The sequence below is a fragment of the Mus pahari genome, chromosome 2 (genome assembly GCF_900095145.1).
Source record: "Mus pahari chromosome 2, PAHARI_EIJ_v1.1, whole genome shotgun sequence".
In the NCBI taxonomy this organism is placed as follows: Eukaryota; Metazoa; Chordata; class Mammalia; order Rodentia; family Muridae; genus Mus; species Mus pahari.
In genome coordinates, this window is record NC_034591.1 from 150,887,984 (window position 1) to 150,904,076 (window position 16,093).

Consider the following 16,093-nt stretch of genomic DNA (forward strand, 5'->3'; position numbering starts at 1 on the left):
AGGCTGGCCTCAGATTCAGAAACCTGCCTGCCTTTGCCTCCCAAGTGCTGGGATTAAAGGTGTGCACCACCACTGCCCCGCAGCCCCTAGTGTATAAAAAAAAAAAAAAAAAAAAAAAAAAAAAAAGTAAAGTGTGTTCAGAGCATTGGGAAGGTCACGTTGGAGGGAGAGAGGCATGAGAGACGGTTTTGCAGAGACAGGCAGAGCCCATGCTGTGTAAAACTTTATAAACCATATTAAGGAGACTCTTCCTTATTAGAGCAGCAATAAAAAAAGCTACTAGAAAGCATTAAGCAGGCGGGCAATGACATCGCGTTTGATTGTAGATCACTCTGGTTGCAGCATGGGTTGCAAAGAAGCAGAGCTGGCTCCAGGGAGAGAAGTCAAGAGGTCTGCAGCAGCAGCGTAGGGAAGAGGATGGGCAGGGGTGCAGTGGGAAAGAGGACCACACAGCCAAGGCATTCAAGAGGTGCCCAGAGACTTGAACCCACGAAGAACAGCCCACTGGCTGTGAGCTATCAGGGATACAAAGGACTGAGGAGATCTTGGAATTTTTAATTTCTTTAATCCTCTAGTAAGATGCATCTCAGACAGTGTAAATTTGGTTAGGAATCTGGGAATGGGAAAATCGTCAGACCAGTTCAGATTTGGAGGCATGGCTTCCCAGTGCCCCTGGTATGAAAAGAAATGTTTTACCCGGTTTAAAACACAAGCTGGGAGCTAGGCCTGCTGGGACAGACCTGGAATCCCAGCTACCCAGGAGGCTGGTCTGAAACAATTACAAGTTCAAGGCTGTCTGGGCTGCAGAGAGAATTCAAAGCCAGTCTAGGCAGCTTAGTCAGACCCTAAATCAAAATTTTTTTAAAAAAAAAGTGTGTGTGTGTGTGTGTGTGTGTGTGTGTGTATAGCACACACACACACACAGGGCCCTAGGTTCAATTCCTAGTACCAAAAAAAAAAAAAAAAAAAAAAAAAAAAAAAAAAAAAAAAGGAATCCAGGGCTAGGGTGTGACCAAAGATGTAATCTCAGAGAATAAGCAGATATTGAGTCAGTGACCATTAGTTCAGAAGTAAACAGCAGATAAAGCTGTTTTTCACTTTAACTCTAGATTAAGAGCTTTGCTTAGAGACTATAGATCAACTTCCCTCCAGAGATTAAACACAGCAACTCATGTGAACTTTGACCAAAGGTATTTTACGTTTCTCAGACTCTGTACAAAAGAAAGTCATCTATTGAACAGCAGGCCATAGTTCCACCTGTGTAAAAGTATATACTTAAACCCATATAGATACAAATGCATAGCAAGATATTGAGGGTGGTTCCTCACTAACTTAATTATATATGGTTAGTTGAATCATACGTAATTCAGGTTAGCTTAAATTTCTTCTTAGTGTTCTGTTTTGTTTGGATCTGTACAGCCTACATACAGGACGATTTTACAAAACCACAAAAATCACAAAGGAGTGGTATAAGATCTCCTCACGCCGTCAATCAGCTTCCAGAAGGGCGTGGACCAGTCATGGTTGCCTCAAATGAGGTGAGGTTAGGGGCACAGCATCACAGCACTCCACAGGTGAAGTTCTGAATGTGACACATCCTCCCTGGGGCTCACATGACCAATGCCTGGTGCCCAGTTGGTGGAACTATTTTAGGATGTGGGAAGAGCTTTGGAAGGTGGGCTCTTGCTTGAGGAATTAGGTGACTGAGGGCAACTTTTTGAAGGATGTACCTGGTATCTCTCTGTTTCTCTCTGTTTTGTGCATCCTGTGAGGTAAACTGCCTTCCTCACCACATACTCTCCACCCTGGTGTCCTCCTCCCTCTTCATGGGCAGAAGCCACGAGCCTGTCAATCATGAGCTGATGCCTCGAAAACCACAGGCCAGGATGTCGTCATCCCTCCTTTTAAGTGGCTCCCTTCCAGTGTTTTCTCAGAGCAAAGAAAGAGGGCAGGGGACTGAAACAGAGTCTTGGCTTTGCTACAAACTAGACTACTACAGCACACTGACTCATGAAGACAGACAGCTGAAGAGTAAAGGTAAGGAGTCCAGGGCTGTTTCTCCACAAGCTAATGGTGGCTGTTCTCCACTTCCTCCCTAGACAGCAACTTTACTCCTGTCCCTTTTTTCAAAGCCTACTAACTATGGTGACACTCAGGGATCAGAGAGGCCTGGGCTCGGTCCCAAGTTGACCTGCTCACAGTCTGATCGAAGACAATCTGTGTCTCTAAGCCTTATTCTCATATATTATAAAATGGATATGATTTTTTAAAAACCTAACTGATGGGATTGGGAGATAGAGGTAAAATATGAAAACTCTTACAGCAACATTTAGCACATAGTAGGTCCTCAATAAATGAGGCCTGCCTTCCTCTCTGTGTGTGAGAAAGATTATGTATGTGTACATGTGTATGCATGTGTATATATGAGTTTGTATGTGAGCATGTGTGTATGCATGTGTGTATATGCATGGGGATGAAGGCTGTGTATTTTCACGCAGGCTGCCCTAGCTGCATGCAAATGACAACTTTGAACTTCTGATCCTCCTGCCCTCCCATGAACTGGGATTGCAGATGTGTACCACCACACCAAGTGTGGGGATAGAACCCAGGGCTTTGTGTGTGCCAGGCAAGCATATCGATTGATTTGCTATTTGTTAGAATAAGAACACAAAAGAGCAATGTTTAACTAAATGCTCTCCCCACTACGACCAAACACCATTTCAAGGTCAGCCTTCAGTCTGCTGCCATCCTGAACAACCAATCCCTGGTCTTGCCTTTGGTCCACCTCTAAGCCCCACCTTCAAGGCTCTCTCTTGGCCCCCACCATGTGCTCATGCAGGACGGTTCCACACTCACCTATTCAGCATGTTAGACTGGTAGATTCTCTTCTCGTGGGTGTTGTAGCAACTGCTCTTGGGCTCAGGGATGAAACTGTGTTCGGACAGCATGTCCGAGGCAGCAGTGGTGATGATGGCAATCCCATCTCTCACTCTGGCAGGAAGGCCATAGTCCCATTCGTCATATGACACAGAGATAAGCCCCGTGGGGAACTCTGAAGGCACCGTGTCCGTATCCCCTGCCACCAGACTCGGCACGATCCATGTGTAGCCGTAGCCAGTCAGTCCAACTGAGTTAGCTACTTCAAAGATGTAGGTGGCTTCTTCCTTTGTGCAATAGAGGAGAATGATGGGGCTTTGGAGCTTCTTCAGCTGATTCTGAATCTTAGAGTCACCATCGTCTAAAGACATATCTAGCAGGAGGACTTCCTCGAGCTCCCAGCCCACAAAGCTGTTCTCAATAGTGCTGCGGATCTTGTTCACAAAGTCCTGGTAGCCGGGGAAGTATGTGGTGACAATGGAGAAGATGTACCAGTCGTATTCTTCCATGATGTTGAGCATGACAGAAGCTTGCTGTTCAATGGATGGGCCAAACTGGAAGAACATGGAGGACTCATCCTAGAGTAGTCAAAATACAAAAGAAAGGGGAGAAATGGAAAAAAATCAAGCCACGGGGATTATGAATCAACTGGATACAAAAGTACATGCTCATTTTTTCCCCTCATAGATATTTTATTTTCAAAATTCTCAGTAGAAAAAAAAAAGGTTTTTGAATTTTGGTGTAAGTACATTCATCCACAATGTATCTGATGCTTAGCTATGGAAACCAACGATTGCATATACCTGTTAGTAACAAAGCCCCCATAGGACTGGAGAATGAAGCCGAGGTCTCATATGCTATGGTTTACCACTGAGTCTATAGACTCACTGTGCCCCCTTACTGTCCATTAAAAAACTGATGCAGGTTCTTACTGGGCTTCCCAGTCTGGACGTGAGCTCACTCTAGTCTCTCTTTAGTCTCAGGAGACTTTTGCTTGGAAGCCTCCGGCTTTGGGCTTCTGAATAGCAGGAATGTTGCTTGCGTTCTCTTTCAACCTAGCTCATTCTCTACTGGTTGTCCTGATAATAACATATACGACTTAGAGGGAGCTCAAGCTAGCCCTCTAAGCCGTCCATTAAAGCTCTCATAGCTAGACTGCTTATGCGGCTGTGCTTGATTTTAGAGAAACCAACAGGAGAGGGGGGGGGCTTGCTTTCTAACCCATAGAGTGTCATGGGTCTTAGACTGATCTGTGTAACACATACATGCACATGTGCTCTCACACACACATACACACACAGATCATTCTGAACATGGTTTTCTCCCTTTCCCTTTTAGGGAGAAGCCATTTGAAATTTCTCTCATTTTAAGCTCCATTTTACCTGCTGCTTTGAGAACTCAAAAACCTGTATTTTGGTTCTACCACACAGCTACAAGAATCTGAAACCACAAAATGAATACCCTCTCAGCCTCAGCCTCTCTCCATCCATTTCCTCTTGACTTGTTCCTGGTAATGGTGTCACTTCTCTTAATCTATGTCCTCACCTTACATCTGAGAGCCTCTGTCCATTTTGAAATAGTCTAGGCTAACACAATTGTGTCCCTCTTCAAGGGACATTTCTTCCTCCAACCCCCAACAACCCAGGCTTTAAAGTATAGTTACAAGAGACCAAGAAATTGGACCTTTAAGCAAAATTATATAGAGATTTCTTAACCCAGGAATAAATAGCAAAGACACAGCGAAGTATTTCCTGAATGCCAGCTATTGAAAAAAATACAGCTGGAAAATATCCTACTTGTTTTATCTCAAGACCCTAGCTGGGCAGTGAGAGCTGCCATCCCCTTGGCTTTCCAGAGTAACATGTGGTTCTTCTCATGCTTGGACTGGTCACATTGACTCCAGCCTACCCAGAGTAGAAGATATGTTTATCTACTGGGTGGTGGATCTTTCTGCTAATGGATCCATGTTGTTTTTCATGCTTGTCTCCACTGGGTTTAACAGAGATGAGCCCCCAAAGGACTACAGAAGTCAAAAACATAGGGACGATGAAGCAGCAACAATAGATAGGATGAAGAATGGGAATTACTTCAGATTAGAATAATTAAAGGCACTATGTGTGCCCACTCCGAACTTTGGCTAGACCTTGCTCCTGGATTTCCTCTATGACACAAGGAGTATTCTTCAAGCTAAAGTAGCCAGTCTTCCATTGAAGGTTACAGCTGTGATGTGGACTAAGTATTGTTCCTTCCTATTAATAAATTCTCTAACCTCCAGGGTGAAGGTAGTAGGATGTGTTGTCTTTTGAGAGATGATAGGTCTTATAGGGGAAAAGCTCAGAAATGGATTAATGTCCTTTTAAAGGAGACTCCAGAGAGCTGCCTTGACCCTGCCACCTTGAGTGGACACACAGAGTAGCTGCCTCTACAAACTGAAGAGGGAGTCTTCACTAAACACTAAACCTGCTAGCACCAATGATCAGCCTTCAGGGGTATGAGAACTAAACTTGTGTTGTTGATAAGCTGTCTCTTTTATGACATTTTTTATAGCAGCTTAAAATGACTAAGACAAGTGGGTATCTGAGACAATGAAGCTTAATTATTCCAATGCTTGTCAGGGACCTGCAGAGAACCACAAGGGAAAAAAGCTAGAAAAGAAAGCCCGTTGACAGAGCAACTCATCTTGAATAGACGCTGCTGAAGGAGATATCTGCTTGATTTTCTTGTAAACATGGTCTTGGAGAGTCTCACATGGGAAATCTCATCCTGTGAGTTTCCCCAAGCCCAATGGTTACACAAAGTGAAAATGCTTTCAATATACTTTAAGATGTACAGGACTTAGGGAGAAGGAAATCTCAATTGCAAATGAAATAAATCAACCTGTTCTATGATGGGTGAACAGAATTTAATCACAAGGAGACTCTTGAATGCACATGAGCCCTACATATGGTGAGGCCATAATTGGCTCAAACACATAGCAGGAATCAGCCTTGAAAAAAACTCATGGCTGTCAATCTCAGATGGTCAATGTTAATGAGATTGAACTTAAAGGATGAAAAAATCTGCTAAACAGCAACTTGACCCTCTCTCCTTTTTGTCTTCTCCTAATACCTCCCCAACAGTTACAAATTGAACTCATAAAGACACTGGCCAAATATTTTGCAAAGAAAACTAATCTACAATGAGCATGAGACACTCTGAGCACACCTTCGAATGTCATGATCATATACAACCCCTCTTCTATACAGCCCTCAGCATGCTCACCTTACCCATTTTGTATTGCCAGGCCTCAATTCAATGAGCATGCCTTCTACAGCCATTTTATCAGCCACCAAACCAAGTCTGCTAAAGCCAAGTAGAAACCAAGAGACAGTTATGGCTTGGGCAAAGGCTTCCTGTATAATGAGGAGTATAGTGCTGTTTATTTAGTTGACGCAACAGTCTGGTGTACAGTGGGCAGGAATAGAGTAGCTCTTTTTTTTCCCAACAAAGCTTTGAGCTAACTCTAAGTTGCAAATGGTGACAGGTTTTGCAAATTACGGTCTCTGCCACAAATCAAAGCATAATCTTCATATGTGCACAGAGTGGAAAACCCTGGTGGCCACACATCTATCTTTGAAGGTACCCAGCATACGCTATGATCACCCCACTAGTGATCAAGATGAAGGACAGAGACATAATTCTGTTTGCAGTTCACTGTGAGTCCCTGTGAACAATTTTATCTTCTAATGCTATTACAAAATGTTGACACTCAGGGGTCCTTGGAGAAGCCACCTCCCTCCAGTGAAAATTCCCAGCCAAATTTATTGCATGAATGCACTTCAACTTGCCTTAAGAGCATCTTGAAAGTCTTCCTGCATAAAAGGCTGCCTTAACTGAGATGAGCAATTAGCACAGGGGAGGTAGAATTGTACATTAGACCCCATCAGTCTACAACCTTTATGCTGTACTTCCATTATATTGATGTTTGTGGTGTTTATTTGCTAATAAGGAAAAATAAAAAGAAGTTTTTTTTTTCATTCCATTATCTGCCACAGAAAACAGTTGCCTAAAGAATTAGGAGCACAAGATGTTTTTCATCATCCAGATCCCCTACTGATCCACTTCCGAATTAAAGAAACAAGTATCCCAGTGACCACAGTGCCCCTGGTAACAGACATCTTCTCAGTTCCCTGCCCCCAACACACACACACACACACACACACACACACACACACACACACACACACACANCACACACACACACACACACACACACACACACACACACACACACACACACACACCAGATGAAACAAGCCATTCATCTAAGAATGTGTCTCTTCCTTGGATACAGAACCCTCCCGGCATGATTGGCTGTCAAGGTGTTATAAAGTCCTGCTCTGTTTGCTCTAAAGCTAGGCAGCTCTGAAGGGTTGCTCTAACTTCTGAATCCCCTACAAGGTCAGTAGAGTGCTGTGACAACTGCACCTCCTCTTCTGCTCAGTCTAGTTTCCCCTGCCTGTACCTTTCTCAGTGTTGATGTCAGGATCCATCTTCCCTCAAGCTTCACCCAGCCTTCACACTCAGGCTGCTTTCTGTGGATCCTGACTCCACTTACCCTCCATTATAAACATGGAGAAGGATGTCTTAAAGGTATGAACCCAAGGGCTGGGAAGATGGCTCAGTTGGTAAAGTGACTGCCTTACCAGCATGAGGAACCTGAGTTTGGATCTCCAGCACCCATACGTTAAAAAAGAAATGCTGAGCATGGTTGTATCTGGCTGTAACCCTAGCTCAGTGGTATAAGAGACAGGCAGGTCCCTGAAGTTCACTGGCCAGCCATTTTTGCCAATTTTTAAGCATCATGTACAATAAAAGACCCTTTCTCAAAAGATAAGGTGAACTATGATAGAGAAGACACCAAATATGGAGCTCTGGACTTTATGTACCCATGTAAAAACATGCACACTCATGTGGATGAACACACACACAAACATACACACACACACACACACACACACACGTGCGTGCGCGCACACACACACACACACACACACACAAAACCCATGAATAAAAATAAAAAGGAAATATTTTAACATTATACTTATGTTCATACATTATGGTCATTCATGCAGTAGAAAGATAATCCTCTGCTCTTTGACTAGAGATGTCATAACTAGGGTGAAGAGGGGTCAGCTGAATATCAGAAATGCATTGGTAGTAGTTATATTTCTTAATGGAATAAGCCTCACAAGGTGGTGAGCTCTCCATCACCCTAAGAAACAGGAGCTTCATTCCTATCTGCTGAAAGGTTCCTTTCCAGCGCTCTATCTAACTTCATTCTTCCCTCAGACCTAGATCATGGCCCGTTCCTTTGATAGATGGTATCTTTTCAAGGGGAGGTTAATCCCCATCGTCTGGGCCTTTTAAACTGTGCATTTCTGTCTCTAACATAATACCTACCACATGATAGCAAGCAAGTTTATCTCTTCTATCAATGGGTTTTCTGTATGTGTGTGCACATAGTATGTGGTGTGTTTATATACCTACATACATCATGCAAGTGCACATGAATGCACACGTGTAGAGGCAAGTGGTGTCTTCCTTGATCATCTTCCTTGGTAGCTTGAATAAGAATGGCCAAGTAGGCCAATACCTTTGCATGCTTGGTTACCAAGCCAAGAAGTGGCACTACTTCAAAGTATTAGAAAGATTAGGAGGTGTGGACTTGTTGGAAAAAGTGGGTTACTGAAGATTGGCTTTGAGATTTCAAAAGCCCATGCCAAGCCCACATCCTGTCTGTCTGTCTGTCTGTCTGTCTGTCTGTCTGTCTGTCTGCCTGCTTACTTGTCTGCCTGCCACCCCTCCCCATTTTCCTCTCTGGTTATAGATCAGAATGCAGCTCTCAGCTACTTCTCCACTGTCTTCCCACATGCCGCCATGCTTCCTGCCATGATGATAATGGGCTAAACATCCGAAATTGCAAGTAACTGCCAATTAAGTGCTTTATATAGTTGCTTTGGTCATGGTATCTCTTCACAGCAATAGAGCAATGACTAAGACAGAAGTGCCACACTTTTTTCCTTACTGAGACAGTGTCCCATTGAACCCAAAGCTCACTGACTGTCTAGACCGGCTGAGCTGCCCCAGGAATCCACCAATCTTCACACATGTCTCAGTGCCAGGTTTAAAGAGACTTGTGGCCATGCCCAGATTTTTATAAGAGTATTGGGTACTCAAACCCAGGTCCTATAACAAGTTTCTTACTGACTGGCTCATCTCCCCATGCTCAAATGTCTTTATTTATCTTTAAAATCCTAAACAGCTCTGTATGCTCACTATTGTTACAAAGAAACTTGATTGGATGGGTGGAAAGTTGGCAGAAAATATCCTGATGACATCGTGAAGTTTCCCACGCTGATGGTGCAATGGGTTGTGCCTACAATGGTACATGGAACCTGCACTCTAAGAAGAGGGCAGACTCTTCTGTCGTAGGCAGTCATGGTGGCAGAGTACTACCAGCACGCCGACACACTCCCATTGCTGAAAACGCTGAGCACCTCATCTTTGCACACCTCCTCTAATCCCCTTCCTCTCGTTCTGTTCTTTCTGAACCTGACTCCAGGCTTGCAGCACCGCCCCACTGAAGCTCCTCCTGCAGAGGTGACCTTGACATGCCAAGTCCAAGGTCAATGTGCAGCCAATTGTCTCCTACGAACTGGAAATGACCTCCTTCACCCTATCACCATAAAAGCTGCTAAATGGCCCAGCCACTATTGCTCCACCGTGTTTCATAAGGAAGCAGGGTGATTCTTGTAGAATATAAATCAATCATGCTACTCTCTGCCTTAGCCCTTCATGGCTTCCTTATTCACTAAACGAAGCAGTCAATCCACTTGATTTGGGATCTCTTTTATCCAGCACATCCTATGTCCTCATACCCTCCCTCCTCACTGAAACTCTCCACCTTCCCAAGTATCCACAGGGTTAACACACATATCTTTCTGCTAAAGCCTTGCCTTCTATGGCCAGGGAGGTGGCTCTGGATAAAGCGCATTTTTGCTGACACATGCATACAACACACACACACACACACACACACACACACACACACACACACAAATAAATAAACAAACCAACAAAATCCTGCTTTCTCAGATGGTGCAAGCATATAATTATATAATTCTCAAATCTATTACTAGCTTTCTTTCTTGAGTACTTTTTTAGTATCTTAACATCTTTTGCATTATTCTTAGGGCTTTGTAACATCATCGGGAAAATGGTTCTGCTAGGGCATTTGAGTCATTTCATATGAAAACAAACAAAATTTTTCCTCTGTTGTCCCCAAGTCATTCGCTTTAAGGTTTCAATTAGTGTGTATTAATTGTACAAAGTAATGGGTTTCGCTATGATATTTGCATTCAAGTGCATCATATCCTTGCCTCATAGCCACCATTCAAGTCTCACTCTTCACCCCTCCCTGTCCCTTTCCTTCCCCCTGACTTTCATGGCCCACTATATATTTTCATCCAGATTCCATAGGGGAGAGGGAGTATGTGGTCATTGTCGTTCTGAGTCTGGCTTATCTTGTGTCACACAATGGCCCCCAGGTCAATTTCACTATCAGCAACATCTCATGCTTCTTTATGGCACACAGACTTGTTCCAACATCCAACAACTGTGAACACTGCCACGCCAGTTGTGGACGCTCAGCTGCCTGAGATTCCTGTAGCCATGTGTACAAGGGGGTAACAGAACTGGATCAGAAGACGGTTCTAGTTTTAGTTTTCTAGGGAGCTTTCTCGTGGGTTTCCACGGGGTCTACACTAATTTACATGCTCACCAGTAGTCTTAGAGGGTTTCCTTGGAGAGAATTCCATCTCGCTGAAAGTCTAGATCTGCTAGGCTTTCACTGATAACTCTTCAGCTCACCAGATTTGAAAGAAAGAATAAGATGGCAGGACAAGAATACAGGCTACAAGAGAATTCCTGGGTATCCTTTTGTGTTTCTTCTAAATTTACAGAAAATTAGAAGTTACGTGAGGGATAGAATCGTTTCTTCCATGCCAAAGGGAAGACTTCCTCTCTCCCTGGACAGCAAGAGATCACTAGCTCTGCAGAGGGCCCACCTCAGACCACGCTACCCATTTTTTTTTCAGCTCACTAAGGCTGGAGTTGGCTACCTAAGATGAGTTTGTGTGGTGCCAGTTTTGGGTGCAATGCCTGAAAATACAGGGACATCTGATCTTCTCCAGTGTCACCATTAGCTGGAAATGCCACAACAGAAGTATAGAACAGAAGCTTCTGGGCTGAGAATCTGGAATTTTCCCACCTGTCAAATGCCAGACTCGTTTTCTTTAAAGCCCTGCACATAAAGGAGAATACTGAATGTCGAGAGGTCCGCAAACATAACACTCAGTAGCTCGATTGGACTTCTTTAAGAGCCACCCCAAGTAGTTAAATCCCTTCCACAGAAGCTAGCATTTTTTGTTCTTCCAAAGACAAGTTTACTCCCTCCTGGAATTTGTCCCACTCTCCTCCCTGGTGAGCATTCTCAGTTTTGTGATCCCCTAAATGTAAACTAGGAACTGCCTTAAAGATATTTACTCTGAGAATGTCTTCCCAGTTCCTCACGAACTCTAGGTCTCTCGGATAGTTGTAGGAAGGACCCTGGGAGGAGTAAGAGGGGAGACTGAACGTTCTCATCCCCACCCTTACTTGGACACCTAGCTGAGCTCCTGCCCTGATGTCAGAGCAAAGGGCTGGAGAACAGGAAGAGAACTGCAGGAATGTGTTCCTCCTCTGCGATGTACCCGGGCTGTCAAAACCTTAACAAGCCTATTACATTTCATGGTAAATTAAAATTCCTCTCTATGGCCTACTCCGTTCTGCAGATCAAAACAGTTCTCTGATGGGCTGGAGTTCCGTTAAGAGGCCTCTTTTCTATAAAAAAAAAAAAGCAGGCAGACGAGCCTCAGCAACAACCAGGCCCTGTGATGGATGAGATGCAGCTTTTTTTAATTGAGAGTTTCATACATGCATCTAATGTGTTTTGATCAGATTTACCCCTACTCTATCCTCCCTACAGCTCCTTCCCATCCTCCTTGTAGATCCTCTCCATCCTGTGCACCTTTTATCCCTCCCAACTTCAGCCCACCCCTAGCTTTAGAGGCATCTTAGCTTTGAGGCAATAGATGTACTTTTAAATAGATGGGGAGTGGAGAGAGAGTGGTTGAGAAGAGAAGTATTTTAAGAAATGAGGTGGGCAAAAACAGTGTAAATATTAAACTAACATTAATTAGCTAGTAAAGTTATCAGTAATCAGACTATTTAGACAAATCAATATAAAATCAAATGTGTTCCATATTTATCCCAGTGTAGATATTGGCATAGACAGGATATAAAGAAAGTTACCATAAATCCAAAACCTAATTACTGAGAGGGAAAACAACCTCTCTCTTATTAAATATGAAACACCAAACCCCAAACTTATAGGCTATCAAAATCTCTTCATTTAACTTAAGCCAAACAGGTAGCATCTCTGAATTTATGATTGCTGTTAAAGAGTGGGGTTAAGTACAAGCCAATGAGATCCCTGGCATGCAAGTGACACTTTTCCGAGTAAACATGTCAACATTTGTCTCCAACAAATTGCCATTCCCAGCTCCTCATGTGTGTTTCATCAGAACACCACATTCTCACACAGAGGGGAGTGGCGCGAACAAGGCCCCCAAGAATAGAAAGGTTTTCTAACGTTTTATTTGCTTAAGCTTTGAGTGCCCCTGCCTCCTGTGTGGCCAATGAGAAAGAAAGCCCTGGTTCTGGATACAGTCACTATATTTGTCCCCATGGGTCTCTTTAAGGATCCCTGGAAAACAAAGCATGCTTTGTCCCCTGGTTGCTCCATATGGAGAGATCAGAGCCACAAGGCATGGCTGACTCTTGAATGTGGATCAGTCACACTTATTTAGCACCAATTATCAAGCCATTGTCTCCAATGGCTAAATCCAGCAAGAAGTTTAATGAGAAAGTTTTTCTTTCTTTCTTTTTTTTCCCCCCTCATTAAACATCAGTGATTGATTTCCCCATGTCTCTGGTTTGGAAAATAGATTGTTCATTCATTGAAGACAGTGAAGTACAGGTATTCACAATCAAAATGCCTCAGAATTTATTTACATCATTAAACCCAAGCCGGTCATTTATCTTAAGAGAAACAAGCATTTTGAACTGCTCAAGAAAGGAAAATAGCATAGCATACAAAAAAGGTGTTTTAGGTTTATTGGTGGTGGTGTTTGAATACCAGCCACACTTGGCAGTACCTGCCTATCCTGCTTCACTCAGAGGACTTAGAACACTGGCCAGCAGGTAGCTGCCTGCTGTTATCTAAACTCAGACTGGCCAAGAACCACCCTCACAACACCTTCTTCTAAACCTGACCACGAGCTTGGCTGGATATTCTTGGCCATGGAGATTGCGCTGGATTTCCTGTGTGCCTACCATGTGCTTGCACCCAGCCCAGTGGACTACGTTGCTTCCTTGTGTCCTGGTTTTTATTCCAGTCTCTTCCAGATGAAGAGCTCTATTCAGAACCTCCAACCACTTTGCACAGTTGCTGACAAGCTGCCTAAACCCAGTTCTCCACAGCTACAGATACCTCCTCGCTCTCTCTCAACAGTCCCAGCTCCTGCTCTGCAGTGGGCTTACTACCAAGTTACTAATGCCAGCGTCCTTGCATTCATTTGTGACCTTTAAAGACCCCTGACTGTATACCCACACTAGTCTGATTGACATCGGGGCTCACCTGATCTTATGGGGTGCTGAGAGCTTGGTGAGCTGCCCTGTGGCAGACAGTCCTGTGTCATAGATGAGGGTAAAAGCTCTCTCTGACTCTCCCTGAATCTATTGTTCACATCCATAGATATCATGGTCTGCAGTGGCATAGAGATGGCATCCCATGTTTGGCATCTGTGTTGGATTAGCCGCACACAAGTTTCTCTGAACTTTTGATGTTACTACGGTTTGCTTTAAGTGGAAATTCCCTTTCCTTTGGCAGAAGTATCCAAAGCTTTTGATGGTTCATTCTTAGCATAAGTTAGCACTGAAAACCAAATAATTTAGAGTTCTGAGTTCCTTGGACCAGTGAAATGGCTCAGTAGGTAAAGACACCTGTCACTTAGCTTGGCAGCCTGAGTTTGATCCCTGGGAGCCGTGTAGTGGAGAGAGAAGACCAACTCTGCTAACTTGTCCTCTGATCTTCACAGGTGTGCCATGGAACATACACACGTGTACACATGCATACACACAAACACTGAATGAATGAATGAACGAATGAACGAACGAATGAATGAATGTAATTTTTAAATTTGAAAGAATAAAGTTAACAAAATAAAACAAAACAAGCTTAGCATTCTACCGGGAGTAGCGGTACACAGCTATGATCCCAGCACCTGGAAGGCCGAGGCTGTGAGGTCCCGAGTTTGAGGTCAGTCTGGGCTACATAATGAAACCCAACCTCAAAAGGAGTAAATATCCATCAACAAACAAACACAAAAGGGGTCAGCATTCCTAACGTTTTACCCTTTATCACCTGCGCATTTAACTCTAATGGGAATGGCTACCTAGAGAACACAAGCAGAAGCCAGCTCTTAGCCCTGCACAAGGAAAACCATCCTAAAACTACCTGCTGGTCACACACTCCCCTCCACAGTCTTAGAAAATAGCCTTCCCATTCATCTATCCATACAAAGGGGTATCTGATTTGGGATAATAAAGAATTAGCTTCAAATAAGGTCACTGTCTATGGCTTAGTTTGTCCTTTCCGATTTACTGTTATAGAGCCAGACAGACAGCCTGACAGCTTCCCCTTTGCTACTGTGACCTCATGCAGCCTGGGTCCCGGACTTCTTCCTTTGCCTCCTTGAAGGGGTTTGCAAGCCCATAGGACAAACAACAATATCAACCAACCAGACCGCTCAGACTTCCCAATGACTAAACCACCAACCAAAGGGTACACATGGAGGGACCCATGGCTCCAACCACATATGTAGCAGAGGATGGTCTGGCCAGTCATCAATGAAAGGAGAGGCCCTGGGTTCTGTGAAGGCTCGATGCCCCAGCGTAGGGGAATGCCAGGATGGGGAAGCAGGAGTGGGTAGGTGGGTGGAGGAACACGTCATAGAAGCAGGGGTGGGGTGGGATAGGGGGTTTCCGGAAGGGAGACTAGGAAAGGGGATAACATTTGAAATTTAAATAAAGAAAATATCTAATAAAAAATTCAAAAAGAAAAAAAAAAGCCCTCATGTTACATAGCAACTCATCATCGGAAAACCCTCGTTGTTCCAATGTGCTCGTTGTCCCCTTGGGACTTAGAGGAACTGAAGCACTCATTTCTCCACTTGATGTCGGGAGACTGACAAGAGATAGGAGCAGCATCAGCAACCTCTGAAGGAAGATGACAAAGTTGGCCTAATCTTTCTAGAATTAAGAGTTAGCAAGTAATAGAATAGCCCACATAGTTTTATTTCAATATAAAGGTTAAAGGCTTATTTACTTTTACTTTATTGAGCACACACACCACCGACGTGTGTTTGGCCTGTGTGTTTGTACGTGCAACACATGTCTGCAGTGGCTACGGAGCATTGAACAAGTTACTGGATTCCCTAGACATAGAGTTACCCGAGGTTGTGCAGTTCCAGGTGGGAGCTGGGGAACAAACCCTGCAAGCACATTAGGAATTCTTAATTACTGAGCAGGCTCTCCGGGTCTGCTGAAAATTGTTGTTAACTATCTTCAGTGATATCCAGCATTCCCCCACTTCATAACAATTCACGGAATACTCTTAGTATGGCAAAGAGGTCTTCAAACGACAATAGCCCAGTTGGTACCATTCTCACCTTGAATGCCAGAGCATCTGATTCCCAAATGTCCACATAACAAACAAACAAACAAACAAACAAACAAACAAACACTAAACCAAACCCTCTGGGTGTGGTGCTGCATACTTGTAATCCCAGTGCTAGGGAGAAGGCTCAGTAGCCTTCCAGTCTAGCCCCCTATGTAAACTCCATGCCAGTGAATAAACTTCTTATACAAATAAAAGGGTGAATAGTATCCAAGGAATGGTACCCAGGATTATCCTTTATCCTCTGCTTGCATACAACACACACATACACACACACACACACACACACACACACACACACAGAGAGAGAGAGAGAGAGAGAGAGAGAGAGAGAGA

General features: G+C 43.9%; 1 protein-coding gene across 3 annotated transcripts in view; it reads right to left on the bottom strand.

The window, feature by feature from the left end:
• Positions 1-16,093, bottom strand: part of Grin2b (glutamate ionotropic receptor NMDA type subunit 2B) — a 436,141-nt gene that overhangs the window by 185,915 nt on the left and 234,133 nt on the right. For all 3 annotated transcript variants that reach the window (XM_029535630.1, XM_029535631.1, XM_029535632.1), the window contains one exon: positions 2,857-3,455. In XM_029535630.1, the coding sequence (XP_029391490.1) occupies positions 2,857-3,455 (599 nt within the window). The remainder of the gene's footprint in view (positions 1-2,856; positions 3,456-16,093) is intronic.